The sequence below is a fragment of the Octopus bimaculoides genome, chromosome 3, assembly GCF_046866305.1.
Source record: "Octopus bimaculoides isolate indiv1 chromosome 3, ASM4686630v1, whole genome shotgun sequence".
Taxonomy (NCBI): domain Eukaryota; kingdom Metazoa; phylum Mollusca; class Cephalopoda; order Octopoda; family Octopodidae; genus Octopus; species Octopus bimaculoides.
The window spans coordinates 18,618,300-18,639,031 of NC_142930.1; the positions used below are offsets into that span (position 1 = coordinate 18,618,300).

Consider the following 20,732-nt stretch of genomic DNA (forward strand, 5'->3'; position numbering starts at 1 on the left):
CTAACATTCATTTCAGTCAAATTCTGTTATGATTATTTTGTTGTGTCTGGGGAGAGTCATTCTCTTTTAGTGCCTTATTATTTAACACACTCACCGGTAAAGTTTCCACTCATTTACTTATTTATTTTTCCTAAAATTTTCGTTGCGTCTTGCAATCTTTTCATTAGTCGTTGACTCTCAAGGACTATTGAAAAGGTTGCAAGACGCAACGAAAATTTTAGGAAAAATAAATAAGTAAATGAGTGGAAACTTTACCGGTGAGTGTGTTAAATAATAAGGCACTAAAAGAGAATGACTCTCCCCAGACACAGCAAATTATGCTTCAACACACGAACCCACATAAAGAATCTTGCAAACCAACTCTGTTATGATTATTTTTCTATCAAGAATCTGCCGTTTTGAAAACTTTATTTGGTCAAAAGATAAAGAAAATCGTTCATGGCTTTTTCGATACCTCCGAGTCTGGTGGAATGAATGCCGAAAGTTATCCTTTGATCTGATACTTGTCCCGAATGTTTGCAATCGATGGGTTAGATGGTGATGATGTTAAACCGGATAACGGATTATGTCTACCACACAGAACAGGAACAGTCTCTCCCATGGACTTTCGCACACTTTACGTCAACTAAATTTCACAAATCTTGAGTCGACCCAACGCTACGGCAGAAGATACTTGCTTAAGGTGCTATGTTGTGGGATCGAATTCAAACCCACGCAGCTTTGAGGCAAATTTCTTTACAGCTTTAAGCCGAAGCTAGAAAGAAAAGTTTTCGCAACCCCTCGACTTTATTGTTGTTGTCCAACTTTATGTTAGTCCTGATTAATGATACGTGGGGTCAAAAGCATTCTAAATGTGATATCTTTTATTCAGACTTAGTACATCTAACAGTACATTTCTTTTTTTAAGGAGAGTTGGGTCTGATTTGAAGCAGTTCTGCCTGATATTTCTAGCATGTCGAGTGATTGTTTAGTGGCATTCTCAGTTTAATACATAAAATCTTAAAAACAAAATGTCTTTTTACTAATTTAAAGACCTTTTATTATAGTTAAAGACCTAAATTTTAGGCCGACACAATAAAGAGGATCACTCTTAGAAACACCAATTTGAAGTTTGAGTCAAAATTGACTGACTGCACAATCTACTCCTATTTGCATGTTTATGATGCTGGACCTAAGATAGAAATTGTCTGCGGACTGTATTCATGGAACATCTAGAATAACATCAGAAACAATTCTATACTACCGTGCGAAGTCGGATACCATCAATAAACTTGATATATATATATATATATATATATATATATATATATATATATATATATATATTTACTATCAGCAAAACCTATATACGGTTTCCGATATCAAGTAGTCATCTTTGAGAAGAGAAGAAAATTAACACACACACACGCACACAGATTAATCTTTACTAAACATCTACTATTCTAAAATATTCTACACTATGCCTGATTTTAGGCATTATAAACATCAGTTCGAATTAGGAAAAAAGTAATAGGGCAGTGTTTGAACCACGTAGCTGATTCTTGCCGGGCGACTGCAATAGTGATTACATTTCAGAATAGATACCCTTTTCTGCTCTTTTAAATGTACTATTATATCTCCACTATATTGTTTATTATATATTTTGTCAGCCACTTAACGCTAAAGGAATAGTAATATAGCGATGTTTGCGAGGAGAGTTAACCCACAACTTTTTCTTACATCATACTTTAAAACGGGAGCATCTTCATGATCATTAGATCTGGTGGAAATAGCAACCAGATCGTCCTTAAATCATGTCGTACTGTTTAGGATTATATGATTTCAGTTGTGTGTGAAAAAAGTTTTATGAACCATTTTGTCAGTCAGTTGGCAATATAAACGTTTATGCAAAATTCCTTACCCTGCACCCCTTGGTCAACCATTTCTCTTGTCTGGTGTCCCAGAAACGACACCCAGATACAATAAAACGAAACTGATAGCTCGGAAAAGGGTCAGCAGTGATATTTTCTTGAACATCAGCTGGAGCCATTTCTAAGGCATCATAATAATCATCAACCGATTGTTCAGTGAGTTCCGCTAGAACGAAAACAAATGAATAATACAATAGCATGTGGTAAGCAGCACAAAGAATCGGCTATTCGGTCCCACCTTTACACAGTGTTACGTGTTACTAGAAACAGTACAAATGAGATGAATTTTTCTTTCAAATTGAATATTTACGACAGAGACAGAGGGAGGATCACAAACATCTGAATCTTATACCACCCTTTACTCTGTGCCTTGTAACAATGAAATTACTGTTATTTATTTTACTTATATAAGCATATAAGCTTTATTAGCTTAAACATTTCTTATTATTAAAAGCAGTGAACACACACTCTTCAACAGATAAGCGATAGTGAGTTTCAGAATCACCTTGTATTATAGTGTCCAATGGAAACACGCGCACACACACACACACACACACACACACACACACACACACACATTTTCTCATGGTGTTTGCTGTTGAATGAATTTGTGATAAAATACCGGACTACCGGCCAAAGAATGGACAGTTCGTATACTGTCAGATGCGCTGCGCTATGTCCCTGATCAAGACATTTAATTCTCAAGGTGACAAAGAAATATTTTGCTAGCTATATATTTAGAATTACACGGACAAGCGCGAGTAAGATATTAAATACGTACAAAATGGTCTTATTCCAATAAAATAAGTTCCGTTTCCCAGTTGTTTCACCTGCTCAGAAGTAACAAACACTGTGTAATCAGAGTCAGATGTATTCTGGTCATTAGATGGTTGGATTGGTACTGTGAAAAATAAATCATATTCTGTGTCTGTCGGTGGAAGCTTGTGACGTATTAACACATCTAGGCTGACATTGGCGAGTTCTGGTTTGACTAATAATAATAAACTATTCTCTACTGTTGGGACTTCCAATGAATGTATTGATATACTTTTGTTGAAAGTTGAATTCAGGGTCACTGATGAAAGGGGTGAGTCATATTTAACCTCGATGTCAATGGAAATATCTTGAGAAATGTTGGATACTGGTATGGCTGATCCATCTGGGCTGTACAAATCGAGAGACACGACATCCGAGTTTATGTACATTGAAGTTGGATCCCACCTGTATGGATTCGATTTAGCACGAAGAAACTACAAGAAATGAACAAGAAAGTTTACTGAAAAGTATAAACTGAACATTTATAACGGAAGAACCATTTTGAGCTAAATTCCACATACTATTAACCAGAGGCGTGACCAAGTTCTAAAGTTAGGGGGAGCGAGCACATAAACATTTTAAAATAATTTCTCTTATATTTTCCAAAAATTACTGCAGAGCTTAATGACCACCTCGAGAATTGTTCGCCGGGACCTGCACAAAGCCGGGTTTCACGGGAGGGCTGCAATCAGAAAACCACTACTTTTAAAAATAAACGTTGCAAAGCGTTTAGAGTGGAGGAAAAACCTACAGAATTGGTTCCTAGAGCAGTAGAAGAGTGTTATTTTCTCGGACGAGTCATCCTTTACCTTATTCCGACCACCGGCCGAGTATACGTGTGGAGACAGCCAAAAGAAGCATTTGACCCAGACTGCCTTCTTGCAACTGTTAAACATGGAGGAGAATCTGTGATGATCTGAGTGGGGGGGGGGAGCTATATCTTGGAAATCTGCTGGCCTAATGATCTCCTTTCATGGCAGAATTAATAGTCAATACTATTTAAGCATTTTATTTGATCAAATTCATCCTATGGTAGCGGAGCTGTTTCCGGAGGGAAACGCAATCTTTCAGGATGATAATGCACCAATTCACACAGCTAAAGTTGTTACTGAATGGTACGAGAGACATTCTAGTGAAGTTGAACATCTTATTTGGCCACCACAGTCCCCAGATCTCAATATTATTGAACATTGATGGTACATTTTAGGAAATAAAGTAAGGAGTCGATACCCTCCACTATTATCACTTCAACAACTGGAGACTGGAGCAACGTGAAATAAAGTGTCTTGCTCAAGAACACAACACGCAGCCCGGTCCGGGAATCGTAAGCTCGGCGCTCGTAAGCTCGGCGCTCGTAAGCTCGGCGCTCGTAAGCTCGGCGCTCTAACCACTGAGCCATGCGCCTTCACATATATATATATATATATAGAGAGAGAGAGACTTAGAAATATTAATAACTCTATTTCTGAAAACCAGTGGATAGATTCCACTGAAATTAGATAAATAACCTTCGAGCAGATAGTCAGCAGCGCCGCCTGGCTAAGGCTTGGCTGCTCTGCATTGACAAGGGGCAACACCCTGAAACTAGTCTAGTCTGCAGATGCCAAACCAGCAGGGGGACACTGCTGACCTCCCCTGTTCGAAGGTTATAAAGGACACAGGTTTCGTGTGTCACATAGCTAGCTAGAGGCGATGGCTTCTTGGAGCTAATTCACGGCAGCTTTCGTCCTAATTTTGGGACTGCCATGTTGGCTTGGCGATAACTATTAATTTCCAGTACCGCTGCCGTAGTCTCCTTTAGAGAGACTTAGAAATATTAATAACTCTATATATATATATATATATATATATATATATATATATATATATATATATATATATATATATATATATATATATATATATGCATATATATGCATATATATATGCATATATCATTAATTAAATATATTCAGTTACAATATTATACACTGAATTTATAATGAGTGCTTTTTGTATAAAATGTCAAAAATATTAATACTATAAAATATTTAGACATTAATACGAGCAATTATATATACTGTAGCATGAAATTCAATATAAAAAAAATTCCTCACGAAGATATATGTCTAAAATAGTATTGTATTAAAAATATGTATAAATATATGAAACATGACAGCTTAAAAAATTGTTAATTAATACATCTTACGATCGTTTCACGAAAGTATTGTCATTATAATGGAATCCATTGTTGATACACATTGATAGACAATACTTCCGCTCGTCAGAGATGGAGAAGATAATGGTTTTATAATATATCGAATGTTGTTTTAAAATTAGAAAAATATATGAGAAAGTATTTTTGAAAATAGATTAAAATTTACTGGTTTTGATTTATGCAGGTCGACTTTGGTAATAAGATTTCGAGTTTGTATATATACATACATACATATATATATATATATCTTTGTTAAATTCATGACAATTTTGTGTAAACAGTACCTTATTTTGCATTCCATATTTTTCGAATTTTAAAACATTCGATAGATTATAAAAACTTTATCTTCTCCATCTCTGACGAGCGGAAGTATTGTCTATCGATGTGTATCAACAAAGGATTCCATTATAATGACAATACTTTTGTGAAACAATCGTAATTTGCATTAATTAACAAATTTTTAAGCTGTCATGTTTCATATAGTTATATATATTTTTAATACAATACTATTTTAGACACATATCTTCGTGAGGAATTTTTTGATATAGAATTTCATGCTATTATATCAAAATACAGTATATATGCTTATATATATAAATATATATATATAATACACACACATACATACGCACATGCACACACACTCTCTCTCAAACACACACACACATTCTCTCTCTCTCTCTCTCAAACACATACACTCACTCATACACACACACACATAAGCACACATGCCCTTTTCAAAGGAAATATCTTACCTTAGTGTCGACAAACTTTTCTTTCAATCCGTTTGGCAGCAAATTGTCAACAGTTGGGAGTTTCACACAACCTGATCCCAACACAGAATTGTTCAGACCATTTGGGGTTTTTCGTTCGCCTAAAATTGTGAACAGTTTCGATTCTAACTTTACGGCAGGCTCGCCAGGCATACGATTAGCAAGAACACTACGGATGATTTTGTCGGTAATTTTGATAGCAGCGTTAGTAATGTTCCGTGTCTGAAAGTAATAAGATTATGTATGGAAAAGGAACAACTGACTGTATTAAATCTAATATATTACTTATACTTGTTTTACTAGCACTAAATTAGAGAAACAAGTACTAGGCTTACAAAGAATAAGTCCTGGAGTCAATTTGTTCAACTAAAGGCGGTGCTCCAGCATGGCCGTAGTCAAATGACTGAAACAAGTAAAAGAATAAATACAGTGAAGTCTATACCTCTTTCCTGAAAATTCTACAGTTCACCGATAATTTATTTAGAAAATTACTATTTATAAATCTCACAATTACTATTTTTAAATCTCTAGCCGAACAATAACTCTGTGCCGATGAAGAGAAATAACCCAGAAATCGCGATACACAGATGTTGTTTTGAGCTGAGTGGGGTAGCTAGATTTCCTTGTTCGAAAATGTAAGAACACAGATCGTGTCGTATAGCCAGCTGAAGACGATGTCTCCTGGGGCTAAATTACAGCAACATTAGTCCTAAACCAGGACTGCCATGTTATGTTGGCAAACAATCTTTCCGATAATTTATTTGTTTAATAAAATCCTACTAATCACGAATAATTAGCCTGCTCTCCAAGTCTCTGCAAATGTTGAACATCACAATCTCCCACCTGAAAAACCTTGCTAAAATTGCATTTCCCCAAATGGGGCTTCCTCTTAAAGATCAAACTATACTTCAGCTTTGATCAGTTGTTCATCCTGTTTAAAGCTCATGTAAAACCAACAATGGACTGCTACTGTCATATCTGAGACAGTGCTGCTGCTCCACACATCCATTAACATACCACCAGATTGTATTCCCCTCAAAAGATAATCCGACTGACTCGCTCAGCAACAAATATTTAATCGATACTACAACAACCTCTACATCTCAAAACCGCTTATATACCATTTCTATCCAGACTTACCACCACTAACTACTTAACTCAAACCGTCCAACACACAGGGACAGCTGTTTAGAATTCCTTTCTCACACACATTCATATAATTCAGACGTCGACTTATGTTCAAGCTGAATAATATCGATTACATCTATCTTAGAGGTTTGAAAGTACCGGTGAAGGCCACGGACACAGCCCCTCTCTCCCGATTAAGCCATAAAAAATTCACCCCGTTTACTGATACACTGTCTGACGTAAAAACACCAACACCGGGGATCTGTGTTTGTTGTAGATTATAGTAAGATAAAATCATGACAATAACAATACATCTCATAGTTGTAAAATAAGTCACTTTGAAACTACATAGACGTCAACAACAAAAACGCGAGCTGCGCACTCGTTGCTCTATAGATCTTTTAAACACCGGCGCGCTTTCTGTGTGAATAAAACACTGATGTCAGGCAAATGAATAAATATATGTAAATAATATTTCTTCCTTCTTGGTGTTGATTCTTTGAACAGAGTGATGGCATTTAGTAGAGATGACCCAGAAGTTGTTCTTCTTCGATTACTATCGTAAACAGCAGTGGCTTTCTTCAACCGAATACACTTCGTTGATTGGTTGGAATTACCCAAATACGACAACTTTAACACGAAATAACTTCTATAATATGAAATTTTATCAAAAACGTTCAGAGTAAACCGTGTTCTACGTTAGAAATTCTACCAGTATTCGATGTTTCAAACTGTTTAGTTAAAAAAAAAAATAATAATTAAAAAATCTGTGATTGAAATGGAATAGATCCAACACCGGTTGTCAAGTGGTAGTAGGGAACAAGCACAGACGCAAAGACACACACACGCACACGCGCGCGCGACAGGCTTCTTTCAGTTTCTGTCTACCAAATCCATGCACAAGGCTTTGGTTGGCCCGAGGCTATAGCAGAAAATACTTGTCTAAGGTGTCACGCAGTGGGACTGAACCCAGAACCATGTGGACGGGAAGTAAGCTTCTTATCATGCAGGCACGCCTAATATAACTGTTCATTGAAATTTGTATATACATATATACTCCAAGAAATCATTAACTCTCTCTGTTTACATTCCTTCGACAGTCAAATTCTAAGAAGAAAAAATTATAGATAACAATTTTTTTTCACTCCTCCGTACCAAATTCCAAATGTATAAAGTGTGATATTTTCCATAATTTGAAATATTATTTGAGTTGTTTGAGTTTGCATTAAAATTTTTAAAGAAACGATTGCAATTGAAATTTTAAAATGCCCCCACCACCAAAAAAATTATTTCAAAGCGCTTCAAAGTTTTCAAAATGACTAAAATTATTTAAATTGGATGTCCATTTGCGAACGAATTTCTATTTCAGGCATGAAATCAACTGTCTCGATTGGTGTTTATAGAGACAGCATTGTATTATCAATCTGAAAAGCTGAAATTAGTTTAGTTTTATCAAATTGAAATTCCTTGTCGGAGAAAATCGGAAAAAATGTAAAACGGATGGAAACAAATGGAAAAATGGAAACAAATTGAAATTTTATATTATATTGACACCTCAGTCGTCTCTATTTCTCATCGCAACATGCATATATGCCTCTCTTTCTCTCTGGCAGTTCCGGCGGCCGTAGCAGTCGATTCTCATCAATCAACGACATAATTTCGAGTGCTTTTATGCACCACAAGTCCTTATGAGAGATTTTCTCAATGTAAATAGCGCAGTATTCTGTTATTCTAACACAACGCCCACATTAAGTTGGATATCAAGCTTACCTTTTGGTATTAATACTGTTTCTGTTGCTATTGTGTGTGTGTGTGTGTGTGTGTGTGTGTGTGTGTGTGTGTGTGTGTGTGTGTGTGTATTTGTGTTTGTGCTCGTGTTTGTGTGTGTGTACGCACATATACATATACATATAAGATTAATATAAACAGAAGTTTGCAATCTTTCACCAAAAAGGAGAATTACAAATGTCACTAAATGTGACTAGGGTGTTAGGAAATACCTACATTGCTAGAAATAAGAGCAAAACCGGTCTAATGTTGTAGTTAACGCACATGAATGAAAAACATATAGACTAACAGGGACCATAGTCGTCCGAAAAGTACCGATCAGGTACGAAAATGTCAAAAAGATATAATAGGTACACACAATAAGTGCCCAGACCTAATCAAGTATCAAAAATTCGACCTTGAGAGAAGGGATGTAGGATCTATGGAAATAAGAGTTGGTTGTAGGCAATATACAGATTGAACTAACGTAAGTATCATAGAGTAAAATATAGACAAGGCATCAAGTCATTTATAGCATAATTATTCAGAAGAAACTATATGTAAATTTTGCAGAAAACAAAGAGTATCCGGAAAACAAAAGTTCAAAGTGATTTCTCGTAGACAGGTACAAATCCAAGGGGTTCATACGGTAATGTCGTTGATGTGATAGAAGAGAAGTATTAGAAGCAGTTGTGTGTGTTGTGCTTACATATAAGTAAGATAAATTGGTGTAAGAATCTGTATATGTTGGGTTAACTGTTCGCATAACTCACACCTGTACTGATTCATGTACAGTAATTTTGCACCAATCTACCTTATGTATATATTAGCACAATGTACATAACTGCCTCTAATGAACATCTTACAGCAGAAACAGCTGTAAAGAACTACCCGTTCATTCCACTCCCTTATTTGCAAACTTTCAACTAGTGATTACCAAAATTTAATTTACCAACACAAAGTACTACTCAAATTCTCCCCTAGCTCACAAACAACATTACTGTATGAATTTCCTGGATTTGTACCTGTCTATGAGGAATTCCTATGAATCTTCATTCTGAGGGTTCCCTTAAATTTTCTGCCAAGCTTATATATTTTTTACCCACTTCTGTATAAATATGTTATAAATAACTTGATTATGCAGCTATCTCTCCAACTTTTATTCTTTTCTTATACACATACACATTGCGCTTATGTGTGAATGTGCATGTTCATATATATATATATATATATATATATATATATATATATATATATATTGTAGTTTTGGTGCTTTAAAATATATCTTAACCTTATCAGTTATTGCTTCGTTGATAGGTTTCCAGTTCCGTTTAGCATTTTCCTCCTTTTCATCACTTTCATTTTCTTTTGTTGCTTTTTGTTCGTCTGAGTCGATTTTCGCATCTTCCTTCATAGCAACATCATTTTCGATGTCAATCGACTGCAATACATTGCTCAAACTAACTATGATATCTACAATAAAGACAAAAGAAATGGGTTATATATATATATATATATATATATATATATATATATATATATATATATATATATATATATATATATGTGTGTGTGTGTGTGTGTGTGTATATATATAATGTCAACACAGATGATGGCATTTTCATTTATTAAATAAAAGGAGTTATGTATATAAATTAATACAAAGCAAGAAGATATTGAGATAAGAGTGTACAGTCAATTGAAAATACGACTAATAATTTGAAGAGTTAAGTGACAACGTTGGGTCTGACAGCAAAAATTAAACTCAGCATGTCGGGGAACGAACATAGAGTCTATAAAGTCTGATGCTCTATCAGTTCTTGCGACTAAATTGCTTTGTATACTTAAATATAAGTAAAATAAAAGGAAGAATTATGTGAAAGGGTGGAAAGAGTATAGCGAGTAAGGAGAGGATGGAAATGTCAACTGAAGAACAAGTAGTTTGTATCCTTGTCTCCAAAGCTACACTTTATCTTTGTTTAAAATATTAACTCTTAAACGGTGTAACTCTTGTAGCTGCAAATTGGTAACGTGGATGGTACCCCTACTGTAAGGAACCGGAGAACTGTAAGTAACAAGTGAGTTGTATAATTGATGAGTATTCTATGTATTTAGTCCTGCATCCAAATCTACTTCCCGTAGATACTCTTCATTAAGTCTATTATATATTTACCCGCAAACACGTATTTGAGTAACTAGGGGACAACTTTTTTTTCAAATATGTTATATTAAAGACATAAGCAGTTTGAGTCGTGAAGTTTACAACTTTTCTGTTTATACTGTAATTCATATATCACGTTGTTTGAAATATGCTTTATCGGACATACATTTTAGCTGATCATACATTTATATTAAAGAATCATCAAAATGCAGAAAAAATATTCATTAAAATAAAAAAAAAAAACACGAGTTCACAATTTTGTAGAATTCCATAAAAAAATGAGATGAATATTTACGGAAGCGTTACCAACAGCAAAGTACAAACAAAAAATCAACACACAAATACATCACATCCAAAAGTCATGAAAATCTATCAATACCTAACTGCCGTACATTTTAGAAATCCGGCATTAACGATTTTATGAATTGTAACTGCTAAACATGATGAGGCTGTGAAAGACTTGAAACGTTAATGAATTAGGGGTTTACGATTATTATTGTTCCTTAATGTTTATAAAGAAAATATGAAAAATCCTTATAAAAAATATTTTGAACCCGAACGTAGTTATGTCTTATTTGGTCATTCCCTTCAACATGAATCTATTCGGACAGGTTTGCATAGAAGCCCCCTCCCTCGGACTCACGTCTCCATTTGCAGCAGGAATCAACTTTTTCTCTTCAGATTAAATTCTTAATCCCTTTTCATTTAACCCCACCTTTCTCCACTTACACACACCACCCACCTCTTACATTTCCATAGTCCCCCTAAACCCCGTACACACCTACACCACATCTATTAACAAAAACCCAGCATCATACACACCAATACATTTAAACAATATACACATCACTTTGCTGCCACACATACACTCACGCACACAAAACACAAGAATAACCATTTACATAATCCAAGCTTACAACTGTTCCCCTTTGCCACACATATAGAAACCTGTAAGGCTTTGATCGGCCCGAGTAGAAGACACTTGCCCAAGGTGCAACGCAGTGGGACTGAACCTGGAACCATTTTTTTCTCCTTTCTTTTCTCTCCTTGTTTCTCCTTTCTTTTCTCTCCTTGTTTCTCCTTTCTTTTCTCTCCTTGTTTCTCCTGTCTTTCAGAAAAGTGAATATTCAAAACTTAAAAGACATTTCCTTCTATTTTTACCCTATTTTCTTTGCGTCAACCTAATACACTCTGTGTTTCTTTTTGTTTAACTCGTTTTTGTATTGTATTTTGTGCATCACACACACACACACACACACACACACACACACACACACACATGTATGTAGCATGTACTTACCTTCACTTGCTTGGAGATTTTGCTGAGAATCTTGATTACGTGAGTCAGAAACCATCGTTTCCATTGTGTTAGCAATGCTTTCCATTGCAGATATTGTAATGCTCTGAAATCAACAACCAAACTGTATATAGTTATAACTTCAACAACAACAACAACATTAAAAGAATATAATCTGAATAAGAGAGAGGGTGAGCATGTTTTGTTTCCTGAAAGTTGACATTTTACCATCACTATCGCAAGTCTCAATTTCCATCCTTATAAACTTTAGGCTGATTTGCAACATATTTTTAATATAGCTATGAATTGTAGTATTAGATTCCAGCAATAGTGCTAAATCCTAGAATATGAATTTAGTGTTCTATTCATTTTCACAACAGGTGTAAATGTTCTCCTTTCGGAGTTGATAAAATAAGTACCAGTTGTACACTAAGGTCGATGTAATCGACTAGCCCTTCCCCTAGAATTTCTGGCGTTGTGCCTATAATACAAATGATTATTATTATTATTATTATGCCGACGAGCTGGCAGAATTATTATCATGTCGGACAAAATGCTTTGCGGCATTATGTCTGTCTTTATGTTCTGAATTCAAATTCCACTGAGGTCGACTTTGCCTTTCATCCTTTCAGGGCCGATAAACTAAGTACCAGTGGAAGACTGGGATCGATGTAACTGACTAGTCCGCCACCACCAGCACCAAAAAAATTTCAGGCCTTGTGCCTTTAGTAGAAAGGATTATCAATATCATTCATTACCATAACTAAACTGTTTTAGGAGTACCATAAGCTTGTGTTTTGCTTTCCTTTCTTATGAGGCTGTTCTTTTCTTATCCACTCCTTGAGGACAAAATTTTGAAGAATAAAATTGTTCAAATCAAAACAACATTTGCAAGATAGCTTTCATGCTTTCATCTTTGGTGGCCGGTCAGCAATGGAGGAAGCCAGTAGACAGAGATAGTGAAGGTTGTCTACAATTCAAAGTGGTCGGCTACATATACCACAAGTTTGGGATCGGTACGATCGACCAACGTAAGCTTCACACACAGGAACAAGGTTACTGGATACTGAATGTATCATTCCCGGTGCGCCAACATAACTGAGACAAGATTAAGTGCTTTTAATAAAATGATACCAGTTGTCTTGTGACTTGGATATTCCAGTTATCTTTTGACGTTAATGTAATGAAGAAATCTATTTCGCCGTAAATACTCAGAAACTAAAGAATGGAATGTGCCGTAAGATAATTGAAGGGAGCTCTTACCTGAGCTTTATCAGAAAGTTCATTTGGTTCTAGCGTTATAACACGAAATGCCATTGCTGTTTGTCGAAGAGAGTCAAGAGTTGTGGGTTGCGCTGTTTTCGCCAGTGTCTCAACAGCAAAAGTTCGCAACTGAAACGATATTTATTGTTATAAATAATTAACAAAAATAATTTTACAGGTACAAAAGTGATCTGTAAAAAAAAAATTCGTAGAAGTGTGACGAAAAATTATGGAACTAATAATTAAAATCAAACAGTAACGAATGGAACAATAGGGATATTTTCAATGTGAACACTCTCACAGCGCCGGCAGACATTTCCAGCCTAATATCAACTAAAATGTCAATGAAAGAAAAATTGTTTTCTCGTATGACTGTTATTGTTTGTTTTTTGTTTTTTTTTTAGTAGAGTGATTACAAATACTTAGAAACATTTTAAAACTTGTAAGGTGATATGCCTAAAAAGGGAACAAATATTATTTTATAGCAATATTAAATACATTTTAAGTATAAAATCTATTTTCACATATTTTTATGTCATTAAAAATTTGTCAGCTCTAGTATTGAATAGTCTATTTATGCTGATGGCAACAATAAACTTACTGACTGGATCTTCACATCTGAAGAGATTCTTTGATTTTCCTAAGACTCCATCCTGCTTTACGATTATTTACGTAAATTTTATTCTATGACGGAACATAATTTCCCTTTTCATTCTTCAGCCATTCGGGACTTAGAGATTATCTTCTCATTAAGGTTTTTCGGTGTTCAGGTTTGATCTCAAAGGCCGCTTAGTTTTATCAGTTCCTTGCAGTTAGGTAGTTATACAGTGGAAGTTCGGAGTTCGAATCTAGACCAATACTATATACACATTCAGGAATAAGAAATCTAGCGCAGATGTAAATATATCATTTTCATTTCTAAAGATTCAGCTATTGTCCAAAAATTATAACCCGATTACGATTACATACGTTCCAAGCATTAAATGTTTTCATAGACTAAACTATTTTGGCAACCAAGTTAATGCATGATAGTTCAAATAATTTGAACTATAGTCTTACGTAAATTTTTCTAACTTCCGTGCTAGATAAAATTAATGGAAATTTCGTCAGTGAAGCATATATAAACTACTGTTTTGGAATGGTTGAATACATTATTTTAAAATTATTTTCTATAACTGTATTATATAATATTTAATGACGTCTTTTCCTTTTGATGATATGTGAATTAATAATATATTATGATATGTTAGATGATATTGCTTCGTGAGATATAACTATGTTCAACGTACGTAAGCAGAAACATAAACAAGCAAGCTTTGTACAGTAAAAGGTGATGCTCCTGCGATCGGGTTTCAATTCTAGATTAAAAAACAATTCACTTACACTACAAAGTCCTTGTTAAAGGTACTGTCATAGTAATGTTACTATTTCTACTCTCCAAAATATTACACTAAATAAAAATAAAACAGTACTTTCCTTTCCTCCCCTGTATTTAGTTTTAATAAATGTATTTAGTCCTTCAACTCTACAGAAATCTGTAATTAAGCAAATGAATTTTGTTAAGGCGCCCACTTCATGTATCATGAACTTGTATGACAGAGAAAATTGTTGTCATTACTGAGCTATGGCTATGACAATGATATAAAAAGCAATGGTTTTCTTCCACTTGCTATCAGGAGGTGCTACACAAATGTACATCAATGAAAGTGATCAAGAAATCGTTAGCCTTGGGTGCAAAGTTTAATTATTCAGCGAATATAGCTTCATGAAGAACAGCCAGTTTCATTGTATATGACAGCACTTATGTCGTAATAAATTTTGTGTACATTATGTATTGGGCATAATTAATTTGGAGCTTATTTTTGATTGTTAGGTAATGTGAAGAATTAAGTTGTTTTATTTTACTCCGTTCACACCATCTACATCTGAGTCGATAGAGTATTGGATAAAATGTCGGGAAAGGTACTGGTTTGTACTGGTTTGTACTGGTTTGTACTGGTTTGTACTGGCAAAGGGCGCTGCACTATGTGCATAGTTTAGACTCTTTAATAACCGAGCTGGAAATATAACAAGGAGAAATAAAACAATGTTTCACTGCAGTAAGCATTGTAATTTGTTCCACAGGGTTGAAGCGTTGAGTTTAACAGTTCCAAAGACATATGGACACACAAGATGGGTTGGGTTTTACTGATCTAATCAAAGTCTGTTAGGTGAACCACTTATGTGCAGAAATATCTGATCGTGAGATGTGAGCTGACTCAGTCATCTGACAGCTGATAAGCCGTCCCGAGAGAGACAGAAAATTACAGTGAAACAACTGAAGTGAATTTGAACTAAAGAGCTTACAAATGGTATATCTGACTGCTAGGTGAACAAAAGCATGTAAAATAAATTATATTGCCCAAATACTTCAGGAAGTCCAGTTATCAAATGCATGAAAACGTAGATAACCGAGTTGATAATGCACTGGAGAATCTTCAGATATGAAGATCCAGTCAGATGAGCAAGCATTATGTGTATCTGAGGCCAATTTACTTAACCCTCACTGACTATGTACACTTAAGTCTGAGTAGATACTACACGTAGTACAACTCATTACTGTAACCAGTGGCAGGACTGTGAATCGACAAGTGATTCATTGTTGGTGTTTTTGTTGTTGCTGTTGTTATTGTTTTTGTTGTTTAGCCACAGGTCAGATTTAATCAAACAGACCAAGGATCGGAGATGTTCGTATCGAGACCACTCCACCTCTTCTCAGATGTAGTATATCTCAAACTACCTTTTCGTACGTGTCCAATAAAAAACAAAAACAACAACAAATGAGTTGAGAAAGATTTGGTTGTAAGCTCTAATATATTGAGGGATACATAGGAGCTCACTTGTTAGCCTGTGGGATTCATAAGATTACTGTGCTGAGTCCAATTTCTCCAAGTGGAGAGTCACACTTAACAATACACCGCTCTTGCGAATATTTATGATCCAGAAAAGAATTAGTTTTATCAGCAGTATAGAAAACAGAATTCTTCTCTCTTTCGATCCCACTCTCTCCTATCTCTCTCTCTCAATTAACAATTCATATTTAAAATTTCAGTAACCTGAATTATTTGTTCATTCTTTTCTCCAGAAGAGTCTGTTGTATCTGAATTATTCAAAGGTTTCTTGTTGAGGCCATTATTTGATGTTTCTGCCGATGAGTACTCTGTATTGTCCTTGCCCTAGAGGAGAAGAGTGACAAAGGAAATGGAAGTATTGTGCTGTAAGAGAAGGAGTCGTCAAAAATAAGTCAAACTACAATCTCCCACCCCTCAATAAAAACAAGAGTAACGAGGTCAATGTTAGTAATAGTGTTTCAGAAGAAAGTCGTAAGAAACAAACTCCACAGTTGTTTGGAAAAATACGTATGTGAAATTGTGTGTGTGTAGGAATTTCTGAGTTTACATGTGTATGGCGATTATGTATGCATGTATGTATGTATGTATGAAAGTAAGGATGTATGCATGTACGTGTGGGCCTTTGTTCCTTGTGTGTGTATGTGTGCATATATGTATGCCAATGTCTGTATGTGCGTCTATGTATGTGCGTCTATGTATGTGCGTCTATGTATGTGCGTCTATGTATGTGCGTCTATGTATGTGCGTCTATGTATGTGAAGCTCATATTGAGAGAGAAGAGAGAGAGAGAGAGAGAGAGAGAGAGAGAGAGAGAGAGAGAGAGAAAGTGGGAGAAAGAGAAAGAGAGAGAGCGTGAGCGAGAGAAAGAGGATAAATGAAGAGAAGAAAATAATATAAAAGCAGGGAATTATATACGACCTATATTGGAGTACAATGTAGATTTGTAATAATAATAATAATAATAATAATAATAATAATAATAATAATAATAATAATAGTAAACAGTAACTATTGAATAATGGGAGAAAAGAAAGATTTATCTTCACAATAGCTAACATGATACTGTTTTTTTCTTTTCATTCTTTCTATCTTTATGGTTTATTTGTTAAATTCCGTTATTTTAGTGTTGCATGTATTTTACTCATTTTCCTTTTCCTTTTCTTTTTGTTAAGGAGACATTATGTATTTGAGATATTTCAAAAGAAGAAGGTGACCAAAAGATTTAAAAACATGGCTGGCATTCTTTCTTTTCAAGAGTTATCACGTGAAAATCACATGCCCGTTAGTTGAATGCAGCTTAGATGAGGGGAAGAAAACTTTAGCTTCAAAGCAGAGGGTATTTCGATATTTTGTTTCTGTTAGTTGACTGTTACTGTAAAGAAGAAGGAGCGTGAGAATTCGACACAAAATACTAAAGATCATTCAGATTCAGTTGTTAGCTCTGTTTCGAAATTCAAATAATTGTGACGGCTTTAAGTGTCGTTGTGACTGAGATTGTGACAGCTTGAAGTGTCATTATGGCTGGGATTGTGACGGCTTTAAGTGTCATTGTGGCTGAGATTGTCATGGCTTTAAATGTCATTGTGGCCGGGATTAGGGTTTGCAGTTAATACTGGTATTGAGAGTGTACGATAAGAATTAGGGAAATGAATCATGGTTGGGTTCAAAATGTAGTGTTAGGGTTTAGAGCGAGAGTCGATGTTAAGGCGATTTCGGGATGTAGATTTAGCTTTAGAAATTAAGATTAGGAAATCGATTAGTGCAGGGGTTTTCAAACTTTTTGACTTGCGGACCACTTTATATTTCAGGCTTTACCTTAGGGACCCCCTTATAAACGTTTATGAAATTTATACATAAATATTTGCTTAAAATAACATATATTTTTACATTTATTTATTTAACAGTATTTAACAAATACGTTTATTGTCAATTAAAAAATTTCGATTAAAAAACATATATAAAATCAAATTGCCCATAAAGAGTATCTGCTGTCCACGGACCCCCTGTCTTGTCCTTGCAGACCCCCTGTGGTCCACGGACCACAGTTTGAAAACCCCTGGATTAGTGTATGTAGTTAGGACTAGGGTTAGTGTCAGATTAATGTTGAGTTTCAGATATGGGATTAGTGTGTAGGTTAGATCTAGTGTTTAGCGTTAAAAACGGTGTTAGCATTTTGGTTTAGAAATTGGAGTTTGCATCAGTTTCAGGATTTAGGGTTTAGGGTTTGCGAATATTTTGGCCAAGAGATTTAGGTTCAAATTTAATTATCACCAATAATTTTTTGCTTAGATTTTAAAGTTAAAGACATAAATATTTGGTTTAGGGCCTAAGATTAGAGTTAGCGTTAGGATCCAGGTTTGTGGTTCAGTGTTTGGCTGGATATTAAAGTTAGTGTTAAAAGCTTATTGTTAGAGTTTAAGTGTATGTGTGTGTATGTAAGTATATGTAAATGTGCATGCGCGCCTGTGGTTTGGGTACACAAACTGGAGAAAAAGTACTTCATAGTGTGTGCTTTTGTTCTTGAGATTTTGCTATTGTTCGTTGAGGACGTCCTTATAAATTCTTTAGTAGTTTTTCTAATTCTTGTTATCTTATTTATTATTTATAACTTTTTTCTTACTGCAGGGAGCTTAGTGTTTTTAGGGGACTGTTTGTGGTGGACGGTGGCTTTGTGTGACAGTAGTTTAGTTTAGGATTTTGTGAGATTTGATACCAAATGTGAAACATATAATATAAATGTCTATACGTATCTGGGGGAAATGTATTCAATAAATCAATAAATAATCAATACAATAAATACCTGAAAAGTGTCTTTATTTATAACGGATGCCAGTGCCACGACGAGTTGTTTGGCTTCCTGATCGCGCCCCGTCGAGAGCAGAGACGAAAACTCTTGTTCATACTCATCTGATTTATTCATGAAATTGTTTTGGCTGGTCTTTTCAGTTGCTGGATTCTTCACCTTTATGTTTGCGCATGTATGTGTGTGTGTGTGTGTGTGTGTGTGTGTGTGTGTGTGTGTGTGTGTGTGTGTGTGTTATAATTAAAAGAATAATAAAAGAAAGAAATGGTTTTACATATTCTTCAAACAACGGTGTTAGCGTCTTAGATAATTTAAAATGTGAAGTTTAAGTTATTTAAAATAAAATATCAAGAAAATTATATAAATTAGAGTGTTACCTTTCATTTGACAGGTGACTTGGAAAGTATACTTTTCCCACAAAAATGACTAATCTTTTATGAGCCGAAGCAAAGTACATACAATAATAATAATAATAATAATAATAATAATAATAATAATCTTTTCTACTATAGGCATAAAGCTTGAAATTTTGAGGGAGGGGGTAAGTCGATTTCATCGACTCCAGTACTCAACTGGTACTTATTTCATCGACCCCGAAAAGATGAAAAGCAAAGTCAACCTCGGCGGAATTTGAGCCCAGAACGTAGCGACGGGTGAAACACCGCTAAGCATTTCGTCCAGCGTGCTATCAATTCTGCCATCTCGACGCCTTTAATAATAATAATCCTTTCTACTATAGGGACAAGGCCTGGGCTTTGTGGGGAGGGAAACAGCCGATGACATCGACCCCAGTACTCAACTGGTACTTAATTTAACCGCCCCGAGAGGATGAAAAGCAAAATCGATCTCGGTGGAATTTGAACTCACAATGGAGCGACGGGCGAAATATCACGAAGCATTTCGTCCAGCGTGCTCACGATTCTGCCAGCTCGCCGCCTACCAATAATTGTCGGAGCCCTGGGAACAGTGAGCAAAAATCTCGAGAAGTACGTGGAACAAGTAGGGGCTGCAAGGGTGGAGCACTTACAAGTAGGGGCTGTAAGGGTGGAGCACTTACAGAAAACAGCACTGCTTGGAACCGCTCGAATACTCCGGAAGGTGCTCGAAAATTAAGAGGTGTTACCTTAGTTTGCTGGTATTGAACAGCTGACACTGTAGTACATCTCCAGCGTTAGCAGCTATGCAAAGGTAATAATAATAATAACAATCCTTTCTACTATAGGCAGAAAGCCTGGATTTTGTGGGGAGGGGGACAGTCGATCACATCGACTCCAGTACTCAACTGGTACTTAATTTATCGACCCCGAAAGGATGAAAGCAAAGTCGACCTCGGCCGAATTTGGACCCAAAACTGAGCGACGGGCGAAATACCACGAAGCATTTCGTCCAGTGTGCTAACGATTCTACCATCTCACCGTTTTTAATAATAATAATAATAATAATAATAATAATAATAATAATAATAATAATGATGATGATGATGAAAAAAAAAAGCATTCGGGGCGGTGGTGGTGGTGGTGGAGGAAGGCATACCCTGCGCGCAGATAAATTTTTTCGCAAATTATAGTGTGGCTTACCCATGCTTTTTAATTGAAATGAATTAATTATTTTTTTAAAGTATCACCTTTATAGGTATTTATATTCTGGTGCAATTAAGAAATCAACTCGTAAATAAATGAAACACACGAATTCATCAATTTATACGCGCGCGCATAGAGTCGCATAT

General features: G+C 35.4%; 1 protein-coding gene across 1 annotated transcript in view; it reads right to left on the bottom strand.

Moving 5' to 3' along the window:
- The window catches only part of LOC106876666 (polycystin-1), a 115,438-nt gene that overhangs the window by 29,788 nt on the left and 64,918 nt on the right, over nucleotides 1-20,732 (bottom strand). Inside the window, exons 17-24 of the mRNA XM_089348331.1 lie at nucleotides 19,004-19,165; nucleotides 16,408-16,527; nucleotides 13,313-13,441; nucleotides 12,053-12,155; nucleotides 9,883-10,064; nucleotides 5,679-5,918; nucleotides 2,692-3,160; nucleotides 1,901-2,076 (exon numbers count right to left, since the gene is read on the bottom strand). Of these exons, the coding sequence (XP_089204457.1) occupies nucleotides 1,901-2,076; nucleotides 2,692-3,160; nucleotides 5,679-5,918; nucleotides 9,883-10,064; nucleotides 12,053-12,155; nucleotides 13,313-13,441; nucleotides 16,408-16,527; nucleotides 19,004-19,165 (1,581 nt within the window). The remainder of the gene's footprint in view (nucleotides 1-1,900; nucleotides 2,077-2,691; nucleotides 3,161-5,678; nucleotides 5,919-9,882; nucleotides 10,065-12,052; nucleotides 12,156-13,312; nucleotides 13,442-16,407; nucleotides 16,528-19,003; nucleotides 19,166-20,732) is intronic.